This window comes from Aedes albopictus, chromosome 3 (genome assembly GCF_035046485.1).
Source record: "Aedes albopictus strain Foshan chromosome 3, AalbF5, whole genome shotgun sequence".
Taxonomy (NCBI): Eukaryota; Metazoa; Arthropoda; class Insecta; order Diptera; family Culicidae; genus Aedes; species Aedes albopictus.
In genome coordinates this window covers 414,537,124-414,548,994 of record NC_085138.1, presented here as the reverse complement: position 1 = coordinate 414,548,994, position 11,871 = coordinate 414,537,124, and the positions used below count along the sequence as shown (strand labels likewise).

The window sequence follows — 11,871 nt, the reverse complement described above, 5'->3', positions numbered from 1 at the left end:
TCTAGTTCGTTTATTTATGGCTCAACGTCGTGCAACGCTTTACGGAGCCGAGATTCATTTTTGTATTCAATTACATACAACGTTATTGCTTTCTTTTATCAAGGTTAGTACTGGAAGGAGGCCGCGTACTCGTAGGTTAGCGGGTCACATAATTTTTAAGGAAAGGCATGGCCAGGATAAGGTTTCAGGGTGTCCTGTAGCACATCCAGGAGGTATTATGGCTTTTGGCGTCGCCTCTGGTGTTGGCCATCATCTGCCGGATGGGCAGGAGCGTAACACAAAAGAGCAAAACATAAAGAAAAAAAAAACTGAAGCGAAAAAACACAGGGAGATTAAACCTTTATACAACACATGCGAAGGAAATCATACGATGGGACAAATTTCGTTCGTTTGAAATAAAAATATTCATAATTATTCGGTAAACTGATAAAATGTTCAAAACAAAAGGTTCATGTTTAAAACTAACTCAATTACATATTGATTTCGACAATACCCATTGAGGACATTGGCGTTTTCTTTTTTCTTACTCACTCTCCTAAACAAACACGAGAAAGAGCGGGATGCAAGAGGACTGCGCAGATAAAACTTTGGTGGGATATAATCGCCAAAACAGTAAATAGACGAAACTATTGTGCGCCGCAAAATTAGTCATATTAAGGAAAAAGTTCCGGAATTTCTTCAAATCTTTGCCGAATAATTTGTATTGTATTTTTCTCTTAAAACTTAATAGATAATATGCATTTGTGTGAAAATCACATTCAAATTAGTTGTTTCCAATCCAAATGACATCAGATTAATGTTGTTCCACAGACAATGAGACGTCTTACTCCACCATTTCCCATCGTTTCGCTTTTTAACGAACTATTCAAATAATCTGTTGTTCGCAAATCTCTCGCTCATGGCACTCACATCGGTTTTACTCCTGTTTGACGTTTGCTCACTACCGCCATCTACTCAGTGGATTTGCGAAACACAACCAAATTAGCATTGGGCGATTACACTTTTGTGACGATGGTTTAAATCGCACTTTACAAGTGATACGTCTGTTTGTCTGTGGTTGTTCCATTACTAAGTGGGTCATGCTTTATTGTTAGTCGCAATAAATAAAGTAAGTGTTTTGATTCCGAAGAAATTGCATTCACTTATGAAATCTGAGCATGTGACTTTCCCTATTTCATACTAACAAAATAGTCTTCTCGTGACAGTCGTGGTTCCTTAAACAATTTCTGTATCCTTGACTGCTATATCGACTGCTTTGGTCAATTACGCTGTTGCAACTATGAATTATATGGTCTTCTTTGCTCATGCTAGTTCTGAGTAATTTATTTCAATGTGAACGACCACCTACACTGTCGCAGTCTGGCTTTTGGTCCGATTTGAAAACCTCAGCATTCCTTGCAAACACTGCTCTAGTTTGTCTGAGACTCAACTTGGCCGTTTCCGGTAGCATCTGGTACAGGAAAACGCTAATCATCACCATCGGAAGTCCGCACGCCAGCAATACGGGCCCGTAGATTTCCGGATCGGTATAGTCGTACCAAAAATCAATGGCAAGTATTATCACTTGGGCGACGTTTTCCACCATTAACACCACCGCAATAGACATGTGTTTCTTCGTGGTCGGAAATGCTTCCGAGAGGTGTATGTCCGGCACCAGCGTCACTCCGGCGCAAGCTATCAAATCGTAGATCAGGAACACAGCCAGCACGGCGTTCCGGTAGACGTGCTCCGTTATGAGGTAGACTACTCCCATCGCTAGCAGTAACGTTCCACTGAGGAACGTTGACAATGCCTGCTGCGGTTTTCGACCGTATTTGTCCACCGTGAAGAGGAATACGATGCCGAATGTGATCCTAAATGCACCGATGATCACTGCAGAGATGCTGTACTCTTCCAGATTGAAGACCTTATCGAGAACGGTTAGTCGAACGTGGTTCACAGCAGCGTTGAAGGACAACACCGCTGCAATCTTCCCCATGGAGGTCAACAGCAACGGGAACCAATTTCCATCGGCCAGAATCCTTCGTGACGTGTAAGAATCCTCCTGAAGCATACTCTTGATGTCAACAAATGCCAGTCGTATTTCAGACGACTCCGCAGTTTCCATTCGAAGCTTCATCAACGTTCGAATAGCTTCAATGTCACGGTTCTTCCGCACCAAGTAGACGGGCGATTCGAAGCTCATGAACTGCCCGATGGCGACGGCGATCAGGATGCACATGGCTCCAATGATTCCGACGATCCGTACCGGTTGAACAGCGTAGTTGGACAGTACAATGGGACTGATGGCGCCATGACTCAGAATTCCGACAAAGAGAATGTAGTTCACCGCAGCCATGGTAACGCCTCGAAGCTCTCGGACCAACACTTCTCCACCGTGAACCAGAACGATCAAGTAGGCCATTCCGAACGCAGCGCCTGCTATGATTCGAGCAAATCCGATTACTATGATCGTTGTGGGCGCGATAACTTGCAGAATGCATGCGATTCCCATTCCCACGAAGTAAAATCTCTGAAAACGTGATGAAAGTTAGTCTGAATCTTCTGGAGAACTTCTAATAAATTTTCACTCTTACCGATAGAGCTAGCTTTTCCAGTCGATCCACGAGGACGGCACCGATGAAAGATCCAATGATCGCTCCAACATAGAACAGAATTATCACGAATAGTACCACGGCTTCTGTCTCAGCACTGGCCCAGCCCTGCAGCCGAAGGTGGATATTGAAAATTGTAGACCCAACGAACACTCCACCCAACGCTAGAGTTGCAATTCCTGTTAAATGAAAACGATCATCTTCTAGTAACATTTCATATCTCAGATTTTTTATTTTTTACCGCCCAGCAGAGAATTGGTTTGCATTTTGTTCTTCCGGCTCAACAGGCACCACTCGGTACAACCACCCATGATGGTAGACAAATTGCAAATTCTAACTGATCCGTGTCAAAGTTCACTGGCAAATGTCGATGAGTAAAACTATTCCCACAGCAAAATGAACTCAGATTTGGACGCTTATCTCTGATAAATCATTGTGCCAGGCCAGTAGATAAAACTACCGGGCGAAATTGTGTCATACGAGCTACTCTACAATGTTTCATGGACCTGTTCCGTATTATCTATGCTGGATTACGGAAGCGCTGAAGCGCAATCAGTGCTTGATGAACTTTCTCGGTCGGTCGGTTGGTGAGTGACATTGTCGGATTAACCTCCCCGGTAGATTTATGACAATGAAGAAGTACATTGCCTTGCCCAGGTGGTAATCATTTCCGTGAGTAATAAAAGTTCTATTTTTAGGATGAGGATTCCGGAGAGAATTAGACCTGTTCAGAATCACGACCTTATGTGTAATATGATACAGAATAATAAGCACTTTTTTTTTATCGGATGCAGTGGCGAAACCTAACTTTTTACCTGTTCAACGACCCTAAAACTTGCATTTGCGGAGAATTCATGATCAGAATCATATTGAAAATGGACGATAACAACTAGTTTCATCAATTTCTACAGGCTACAAGCCAATTTGATGAGAAAACTCAATAATTTACGTTCGTTGAACAGGTAGATTTGAGGTTAGGGAATCGCCACTGATCGGATGTATTGGATCCATTTATTCATCCAATTCTACATCAAATCATAATAAAACTAAGTTAAGAAATTTCAGCCTAAACCCCTTATTTGAAGCTGCAACTTTTCAACGTCAATCACGCCGAACCCTAGCAAGATCTCCCTTTATCTGGTTCATCCATCGTATGCTCTGTACTGAACATTTTTATCACAGACAAACTTGACTCCTAGAACATTTTTTGTCAAAATCCATCGTCCAGTTCACACTATCAAAACACGAACACAGAGTCATATAACATCGTCAAAAGAAGGCGCAAGTGTGAAACGGCTACAACTCTGAAAATTTGAAATGGCCGAATTTGAAAAGCGTGGTCAATAGGAATTTTGCCAATGTTACGTCTGTTTGTCTGTGGTTTTATTGTGTCAAACGTATTAGTAGCGAACACCAACGGTACATGCGTACAGGGCTGTTCCCCGATATTCTGTAACGCTATCTACTGTTTTCATCCAGCTTAAGTCACTGTCAGGACGTACGCCGGTTTCGTTGTAGAATGTAGATCCAAAGATCGCCCATAGTAGCTCCAATACTTCAAGTGCCTGCAGGTTCACCAACATCGGAGGACCACCGATCTTATTAGGTATTCGTACATGGTACATTTGGTTTGCAGGCAAATCTGTCTTCTGCAGCTTTCAGTACTTATGGGTAGGACGCAGATTGCAAGAAATTTCTTGGCCTATCTCGATGCGTGGAAAATTCAGGCAAGGAATCGCTCAAGAAATGAGCAAGCGTCGTTTTATTCCGGATCCTAGTACGGAGCTGAAACGAAATGTCAAATCCAATGGGGCTTGCTGTGTTAAATTTCTTGACTATTCCTGTGCGCACTGAACGAAAATTACTTGAGCGATTCCGTTTGAAGTGCGTACCTCGCATTAGATGTGACATTCAGTGCCTACATAATTCACGACTCACATTATTATGAGTTTTTTGCAAGGATCCTAGGTAAACGAGTTCTCCCACTACCTTCTATCGTGACACTATTCTTAGAGACGAACCATGTGCTAGGTTCCGCGTATCAGTATGAAGTTGTTGGGATCTAGTTTTTACGGTATTTCCTGAGGATTTACCATACGTTGAAGATTCGGTCCGTTGTCGATCGGCCGTGGACGAAATCAGCTTGAAAACTTCCCACGAACTCCTTCGCTTTACTTCTACTTCTGTGATAGCTGTTTGGTTTAGCAGATCCTAACATTTGCCCTTATTTTCTTGGTTCATTTTCGGCTATCATAAAATAAACAAACATCGCATCTCTGTTGTCTCTGGACCGATTTTCAAATCAAAATATTTCAAAATAGCCTATTATGGGTTTAGCTTAGTAGTACGTTCAATATCCGGGAGTTTCAAAATGGTCATCTTTTCTGGCGTTCTTGAAGGTTTTCTTGGTGAGTCCTTTTTTGAGATTGTTCCCGAACTGTCTTCCGGTATTTCTCCTTGAATCAGATCAGATCCATCAGGACATTTCATCTGCAATTTCTCCAGAAGTTTTTTTCTGAGATTCCTTAAGACTTTTTACGGCATCATCAACATCGGCAGCCATGTTGGATATGTGGCTCGAAATTTCAATGTGATATTTCTCAGCCACGAAAGCAAATATTCGTATGAAAAAGTATCCATCCTGTATGCTCACTTGCAGTGATTGTGATGATACTTTTTCAGCGCGAGGCAAACAATCATTGAAAAACAAAAAGTCAATGATTCGTTTGAAAGCTCAGTGATGCATCATGACACCTTAAATAGCCCTTCTGGGACTTCTGAAATATCTTCAATTTTTTTTTTCTAGTGCCTATTGGTCCTGGGAATGTTTTTTTTTTTATAAATTTGGTCTAGGATACTTCTAAGAGTTTGTCCTGGTATTTCTCCTTTTTTTTTCTTGTATTCCTCCCTTTTCCTGAAATACTTTCAGGATTTCATTTTCAGAAATACTTTCTCCATATATTTCTTAAAAGAGTTTCTTCTGGAATTCCCAAGAAGTTGCTTGAGCTAGCTTGTATTGGAACTTTTCGTAGACTATATATCGGGATTGCGTTGCCTTGTGTGATAACGGAGTACATAATTCGTAGACTGCATACTGTAAGTTGCCATTTTAAAAACTTTAATACTCTCATTCCAATTACTTATAGATAGATATTTGGGAACGAACAGCTATCTAGTTGGAAGTTAAAGTAGAAAAGACATGAAAAATCCATTGCCGGCCACGCCTATCTTCTCGGTTACGAGAATAGGAAAGGATGTGAGGATATAACACCTACTTTACAAGAGGCCAGTACGGTTTTTCCCGCAACTCGACTGGAAGGAATAACTTTATTTAATAATAAATAAATAAAATAAATTCAACGATAACTTACAAATTAGTTTCCATATAATCCAAATAAATCCAATTCTGATTCCGGTGACAGATTCTGAGGTTCATTTCATTTATTTAGTTAACATCAAATTCATGATAATACTGAATCAACAATTTGCCGCCATAATACTCGATTTGCAGTTGCAGTTCTCCAACCTCGGTCACGCCTAGGGTAACCAATATAATTTGGACCCTCATATATTTTGGACCCCCTGGGTCGTATTATCACAACTTACACAGGTTTAATGATGAGATGACGGAAATTTTTAGAATCATTCGTTGAAGAAGATTACTCTGCACGGGCAGCAATCATTTCCTCACTGGAAATATCCTTATTTGCCTTGAAAATATTTTTTGCCAATCTCGTCATCCGTGCGAGTGTCGCCTCATGTTTACAAAATGAGATTGCGGTGCTGAGGAAACTTGCAGATGTAAACAAAAACGTTTATCATTCTAGCGCACTAAATTCGCAAAGTTCGTCTAATCAGCCTTTGTCAATCAAGTAATTAGGATGTGATCCAGTATATTCATGCGTAAAATTCTTCCAGAATAGTTTCAAACGAGTTTAAACACCGGGTGTCCAAAATATGTACTGAAGAGGGTCCAAAATATATTGGGGTGTCCAAAACAGTGAAAACTGATGCTTCAAAAGTCAGTTATTTTCATCAAATTTTCAGCCAGAAATGACCATGCGGGTATTTTTAGCGGACAGTGGAGGCTTTTACGAACATACTAACATCATCATCATGTGTAAATACCCTCTGAATCTGTTTGATTTTGACTTAAATTCAAACAAATGTCCTCTAGGGGTCCAAAATTCAACCGTTACCCTAACACTCGCCAGATCACGCTCCATCTGGTCCGCCCATCGTGCTCTCTGCGCTCCACGCCTTCTTGTACCAACCGGATGGTTAGCAAACACCAACTTTGCAGATTCTGAGGTTAGGTAAGCTATAGTTCAGGTTGAGATTAGGTAAGCAAATGTTCAATAATCCGTACTTACTTATGTTTTTATCTTGATCGTCAATCAGAACATTCAATAACTTAACAACCACGACTAGCTATTTGTTTTACTGTAATTTTAGGAATAAATTGTAGGTTTAGAATAAAGGCATGTGCATGTTTTAGAATAGGTTTAATTTGCATGGAGAAATCATAGAAAGAATCAAATTATAGGGTATATATCCCATCAGTAATCTTACGCTCCCATATTCATCCTATTCGAAAACAAGCGATTACGGCACCGATTGATTCCGTTCTTTTTGTTTTCATGAGTGCTCACTTCTAACAAAAAAAGAAAAGAAATAAAACAAACAGCGCATCAATCCTTTGTTTTTCGTAGGATGAGAATGGGAGACACATGCTTAATAAGGGAACTAATACCCTATTCACGAAATTTCTGGAGGATCAGCCGTTAAAGAAGTTGGGTCGATAACTTTCCACGAATTTTTCGCTTTATGTGACAGACTACTAAAGATGATGATAATTGCATGTAAGAGGCATTCAAAATAACAATCACGCGTAAATTGTCATATTCTGAATAGTCGCCTGTTTCGCTGAAAGGACAGATTTGCTTTTCTTTTCACTTCTATGAATTTGGTAGCCGTTCGGTGTCCCAGATTGTTAGTATTTATTTTTATTATCGAGATAAGATTTTCAGCATTCGACTGGATCATCTCGTATCTTGGCTAATAATTCTTATCTTTGCTTAATACATTTTTGGCTATCATGAAATACCTAAATAAACCCTATAGGGTTTCGAACTACTTGGGCACAGAGTTGCACTCTGTCACTGTTAATGGTAAGCAAACCGCTGATTTTGATAGACCGACTGTGATCCAAGTCAGCGTGCGCTCTATTGAGTCACCGTCACTTTCCTTATTCCATCAGAACTGGACTGACTGTGATGTGATGGTATAGGGATATCACTGATAGGCCATCTTTAAAATTCGTTTAAAAATCAAAATGAAGATTTACCAAGATGATATTTTAATATGTGGTACAAAATAAAAAGTTTTGCATGTTGGTCACAAAAAAGTTTGAGTTTTGGCGAAAACCACTGAAATATCACAACAGTTGCAATGATTGTGATCTATGTAGAGTGCGGGTCAATATCAAGTCGTTGCCTGTCATTGTCGTTTTGATATTGATTGATCTGGATTGATAGTGACGATGGTGCAACATCAGTAGTCGCCTGACAAGACTGATAATGTGCAACTCTGCTTGGGCACCCACGTCATTTCCCGGCACCTCACAGCATTATAAATCAAAATATCACTTGCCGCATATTTTCCGAACGCACTTCCGTAGGTAATCATCTACAACAAATTTCCGCAACGGGATCCACAGTCAATGAGCTACACGTTCTCTCTGAAGCCGCACAAGTGCTCAAAACAACTAAAACTAAAATGACAAATAATTTAATTTTTCAATGAAATTTGGTGCTTATGTAAACATTTCACCATTTTAAGAAAAGCTAATGCCCGTGGCCGGTATATGAACCTGAGACTTTACCGTAGTAAATTATTTTCATGTGGGTGAAAAAACCGGTCCCGTTGCTTCAGAAAGCCGTAATTTAGTCAAAATTTGCCACTTCCTTGGAGATGAGTGTCTGGATTCTGTAGAATCCAGGAAATACGCCAATGTGACTAAAAACGCTCAAAATGCTCAAGAATAAACTTGTTTTGGAATTGAAGCATGATAGAACAGACAAACAGACGTAAACTTTTGCCCGGTGTCTTTTTCAAGAGAACACTGCCACCTGTTGGTAGAACCGCGCGCGACACTGTTGACCATGATGGATTTTGATTTGACGTTTGTCTAACACGCACACTACTAAACAAAGCGCCTGTCATTTTCGTTTGCACCATTTAGCAACGTGTACACTGGCAAACGTTAAAGCGATCGAACACTAGCGCCTCTGGTGGAAGGATCACGCAAATCAAATGAAATTTGAATTGATCGTTAACTGCATGAGCCCAGTCGTTTTAAAGAGTGTTACGTCTGTTTTTCTGTGATGATAGACTGCATCGTTGATGGCTGCTTTAAGTGTACTCCAGCAGTCATTCATAGAGGGCTTGGCTAACTAGCTTTGTCCCGAAGTAGAAATCAATGTTCAAATACAGAAAAGGATGTAGTTGATAATGCTTTTTCTGCAGGGAATTAGGGTATTTAAAAATAGAGTTGACCCGTTAAATGCGGAACGGATGGACCGTTGCTCAGTCTACTTTGAGCTCTTCCTTGTTCTGTAACGCAGCATCATGGTTGTTCGTGAACAGAGAAAGACAATTGTTGGCACATAACATGTGCTACAAAGAAGGTCCGACGATTACTCTTTTGGACAACTGGTAACAGATAATGACATGATCTCGAAAACTTTTGTTGGTGACAAAACGGAAGCTAAATTTGTTGCGTACTTTCCAACTCAAGAACAATCCATTATTACTTACCCAAAATCCAAACTGTTTTTTTTTTTTTTTTATAGTTCATCAATAGCGTTGCAGTATACACCGACTCGAAGCTAACCCTCTAAAATCACAATGCAAGGCTTAAAAATCCCTAAATACTTAGTGTACGATCTGTTACTGGTAGGTAGGGTAGCACACGTGCTACCAGGACAAAAGACCTCGGCAAACTTGGCAGAGCAACGGCTTGTCGTGTGAGGCCGGGTTCTACAACAACCTCTTTTCCTGGCTAGCGCGATCTGGAGCACCTCTCTGGTCTCAAGGTCGGCTGGAGTGGAATCTAGTCGGCTAATCAGACCTCGGATATGCGGGTGTAATGCAAAAACTGGTGAATTACAATTTCAAGATTTATTACCCTAGCAATTACAGAGCTGTGTGAATGAGTGTGTGTGTGTGTGTGTGTGTGTGTGGGTTGTGCACTTATTAAATAAATACCTATGGGGCCGGCCGGGAACTGCTGGAGAATTGGCGGGAGCGCTTGGTGGTTACTGGTCTCGATCTGCGGGTTGGACCAGCGACAACTACGGTTGCCTGGCGTAGAGGGGTTACGGCAGAACTCAATGACGTCCGAAACTCGGTGTAATTCGTGGTGTGGGGACACAATGAGGTTATGTCCACTGCCCTTTTCGTTCTGGAGCTTCACGGTGGCGGGACTCTCAGCAAGCCCTACGGTATGTCGCGTCGGCCAAGCTCTGCGGGTCACCTGAGCACGTCCGGGAACTCCGGGTCACCGGCTCTATCCGCAACACCGGACAAAAGCGGGTTCAGGGTAAAAACCAACGGGTCCTAGTTCGGAAAAATGCCACCTTAGCTTTCTAAAAATCTTCAACTCCTTCACTGAACTTTGCCATACCTGATTCTCCACGTTTAATATTAAATCGTATTCTCAAACTTTTTTTCCAAATTAACTCTCAACTTTTACTTTTTCCAATAACCTTTCAACGACTTTTTCGAATGAGGGCCTCTCGAGAAATAGGCTGAATCATTCCCTCAACGCTGCCTAATCCCCCTATCGTTCAATAGCCATCTTCTCCTTTTCCCTTTTAATTTCTCCTTTTCCACTGAACTATAACTATTGGTGCTTTTTATTGTAGTGTGGTGAATTTGTATGAAGGAGTGTAGGGGTATTTTTATGGCATTAGGCTAATTTAAATTTTTGAATAAATAACACGGAGACATGCAATATATATATTTTTTTAAATAGAATAAACAAATTGACACAAATACCCAGACTTACTGTTACAAACGGTAACAGATCTTTATCCTATTCTGTTCAAGTTGGAAGAAACCTATGTCGTTTTGGATGGATTTTCATAAGAAATGCAGATTGCGACATTGTCATTATTGTCTCGTGATGGTTGAAGTTTGGTTCAGTGATCCTGATCTTAAATATGTCGTAAACAGTTCTCGTTCGTCAGCTAAAAGAGACTGCTTTTTTTCAGGTAACGAATCGGTCAACATTGCTTCTCCTCGACAAGCTAAGATTTTCTGTGCTATACAATTCACGTGTAGGGTGCCTGTACCAATTATGGCACTGCCTAAGGAAAACTATTTGTACATAAAGAACTAGAAAACCAATAAATGTCATCAATATGTTAAAAATGGCTTAGTTTCCATATTCCTCAGGAAAAATATAGAAACGGACCCAAAATTGAGCCTCGTAGCCATGCGGTTAGGGTCACCAAGCTTCTAATCGCACCGTGTTATGGGATGAGGGTTCGATTCCCGCTCCGGGCGATGAAACTTTTCGTGAGGATAGTTTCTTCTCCGTATCCACTAGGGGCTTGTTCACAAATGTCATAACGCTGGAGGGGGTGGGTGGGTGTCCTTCATGGTGATACAACTCGAACAAAATAAAATTTTCCCCATATAAACAGTGTTACGGAGGGGTGGGTGGGTGTTGAAAACGACCAATTTTAGCGTTATGACATTTGTGAATGAACCCTAGTGCATGCTCCGTGTATCCGTTGTCTAGTGTTAAGTTCCATTCAGTCTGTACAGCCTCTGGTTGAAAACGTCTTATAAAAACTACTTTTAGTACTTATTGCGGCGTCTGCCAATGATAGGAGCTCTGTATCAGTTATGGGTACATATTTAACTTCGATTCCTTTTCGCACTATTTGCATGCATTCATTATAGGATTAGCGATTGGATTGGGAGTCGAAAGGAAGTCGAAATTTTAAGGAAAATGAATCGTTTCTGCCATTATTTGATCAAAATGTGGAGTTTAAATGAGTGCAACCATCTTTTGTGAACGTGATCTGTTGTTCACATCATTTTTCTTGTTAATTTTCGTCGTTAAAGGATAAAAATCAACTATGGCGAATGATTGTTACTATAGCTATAACTGGAACACTTACCTTAGTTCTTGTTCATACTGAATACCCTGTCCAACACTTCTCCTGCAGATATATGACGCCGAACCCGCAATACACCGTATCCC

General features: G+C 40.8%; 1 protein-coding gene across 1 annotated transcript; it reads right to left on the bottom strand.

Annotated features, from left to right (window-relative positions):
- Positions 1 to 1,327: 1,327 nt before the first annotated feature.
- LOC109431594 (uncharacterized) lies at positions 1,328 to 2,905 on the bottom strand. The gene is made up of 3 exons (XM_019707829.4): positions 2,836 to 2,905; positions 2,577 to 2,773; positions 1,328 to 2,512 (listed from the first exon to the last, which is right to left on the bottom strand). The coding sequence occupies exons 1-3, from the start codon at positions 2,903 to 2,905 to the stop codon at positions 1,328 to 1,330; spliced, it is 1,452 nt and encodes a 483-aa protein (XP_019563374.3).
- Positions 2,906 to 11,871: the final 8,966 nt, after the last annotated feature.

Coding starts and splice junctions, on each gene's coding strand:
- LOC109431594 (XM_019707829.4), bottom strand. CDS start 2,905: ATGGGTGGTTGTACCGAGTGGTGCCTGTTGAGCCGGAAGAACAAAATG. Junction 2,774..2,835: donor AACCAATTCTCTGCTGGGCG/GTAAAAAATAAA, acceptor TTCATTTAACAG/GAATTGCAACTCTAGCGTTG. Junction 2,513..2,576: donor TGGAAAAGCTAGCTCTATCG/GTAAGAGTGAAA, acceptor TCACGTTTTCAG/AGATTTTACTTCGTGGGAAT.